The sequence below is a fragment of the Trichinella spiralis genome, assembly GCF_000181795.1.
Source record: "Trichinella spiralis strain ISS 195 chromosome Unknown Scfld4, whole genome shotgun sequence".
Lineage (NCBI taxonomy): Eukaryota > Metazoa > Nematoda > Enoplea > Trichinellida > Trichinellidae > Trichinella > Trichinella spiralis.
Window position 1 is genome coordinate 7318462 of NW_003526943.1, and position 1170 is coordinate 7319631.

Here is a 1170-nt window from a genome sequence, read left to right on the forward strand (position 1 = left end):
TGAATTGTAAGTAACCAAGTAATTTATTTGATGAGAGAAACAACTGTTTAGTTGACATCGTTTTGAATAGTACTTATGCGGTCGGGTAGAAAAAATGTAAATTTCTTTGAAGATGCCAACGGAAAAGGCGCTATGCTTGCACCAAACAGAAAAACTGTTAAAGCTTCTTCATTTCACAAGGCAGTCGAAATGACATCCTTGGAAATCCACAGCAGTGGTGCGCCAATTGTGTACAATCCACTTCCGTCTGTCCACATGTGTACAATGTTCCGCATGAAGAAAGGATAATTGGCGCAACAACCAATATTGCATATCAACGAAACGATCCGTTTGCTCTAATTTCCTGATGTTATTAGTAAATGGTTAGCTGCTAAAGAAGCAAATAAAAATAAATAGTAGCTCACGTGTTAACATTCGCAGGCTGCTGCTACCCTTATACATCTTAAAATTACATTAACTGTTGGTGGAGATACAGCCTAAGACGCGTGATCTGTTACCTCTCCAATTAGCCTAAAATTCACCGATACGAGGTGTTGGAATCGTACTGTAGTTGCAGTAATCCCATGACGGTAGAACTAAATTCACTGTATCCACAGGGTATAAGTGCAATGAATTGGTGTGGGAGATGGATTTCTAAGCCTTGCAGCAGAGTCACTGTCCATCTTTTAGATATCTGGCAGTGTGGTGCATATTTGTAATTTGGCGCTTTAATGATAATAAAATAATTCTGAAATTCATAAAACAAGAGTATATTAAAACCTGAATAAAATGCTCAATCATTGCATCAAGCAAACCATGCAACGAATTGGGCATGTTGCGCAGTTACCGCATTTGTTTCATATTTTTCATCTTTAACGGATGTTATTCATATAAATAAATAACAATTTTTTACTCATGACAGCAAAAAATAACAATTAACGTTTTGTTCAAAACATGATTTTTGTGCTTCGATAACCAATGCAAACAATGAGTTTGCAGTTATTTCCGGATGTTATTACTAAACGTTAACTGCTGAAGAAGCAATTTAAAATAATCATTCCCTTGTCAACATTGGAACATTTCTCTTATATATTTGTAAAAAAACATTAGCCATGGGTACAGATACGGCCGAATGCACGTCATCTGATACCGGTTGAATTAGTAATATGAGCACCCCACGTGAAGAGGTCG

At 36.7% G+C, this 1170-nt stretch overlaps 1 protein-coding gene across 1 annotated transcript; it reads right to left on the reverse strand.

The window, feature by feature from the left end:
* Positions 1-517: 517 nt before the first annotated feature.
* Positions 518-813, reverse strand: Tsp_01796 (dipeptide transport system permease protein). Its single transcript, XM_003377555.1, has 2 exons — positions 760-813; positions 518-727 (listed from the first exon to the last, which is right to left on the reverse strand). Exons 1-2 carry the CDS (start codon positions 811-813, stop codon positions 518-520), a joined length of 264 nt encoding a protein of 87 aa, XP_003377603.1.
* Between the last annotated feature and the right edge of the window lie 357 nt (positions 814-1170).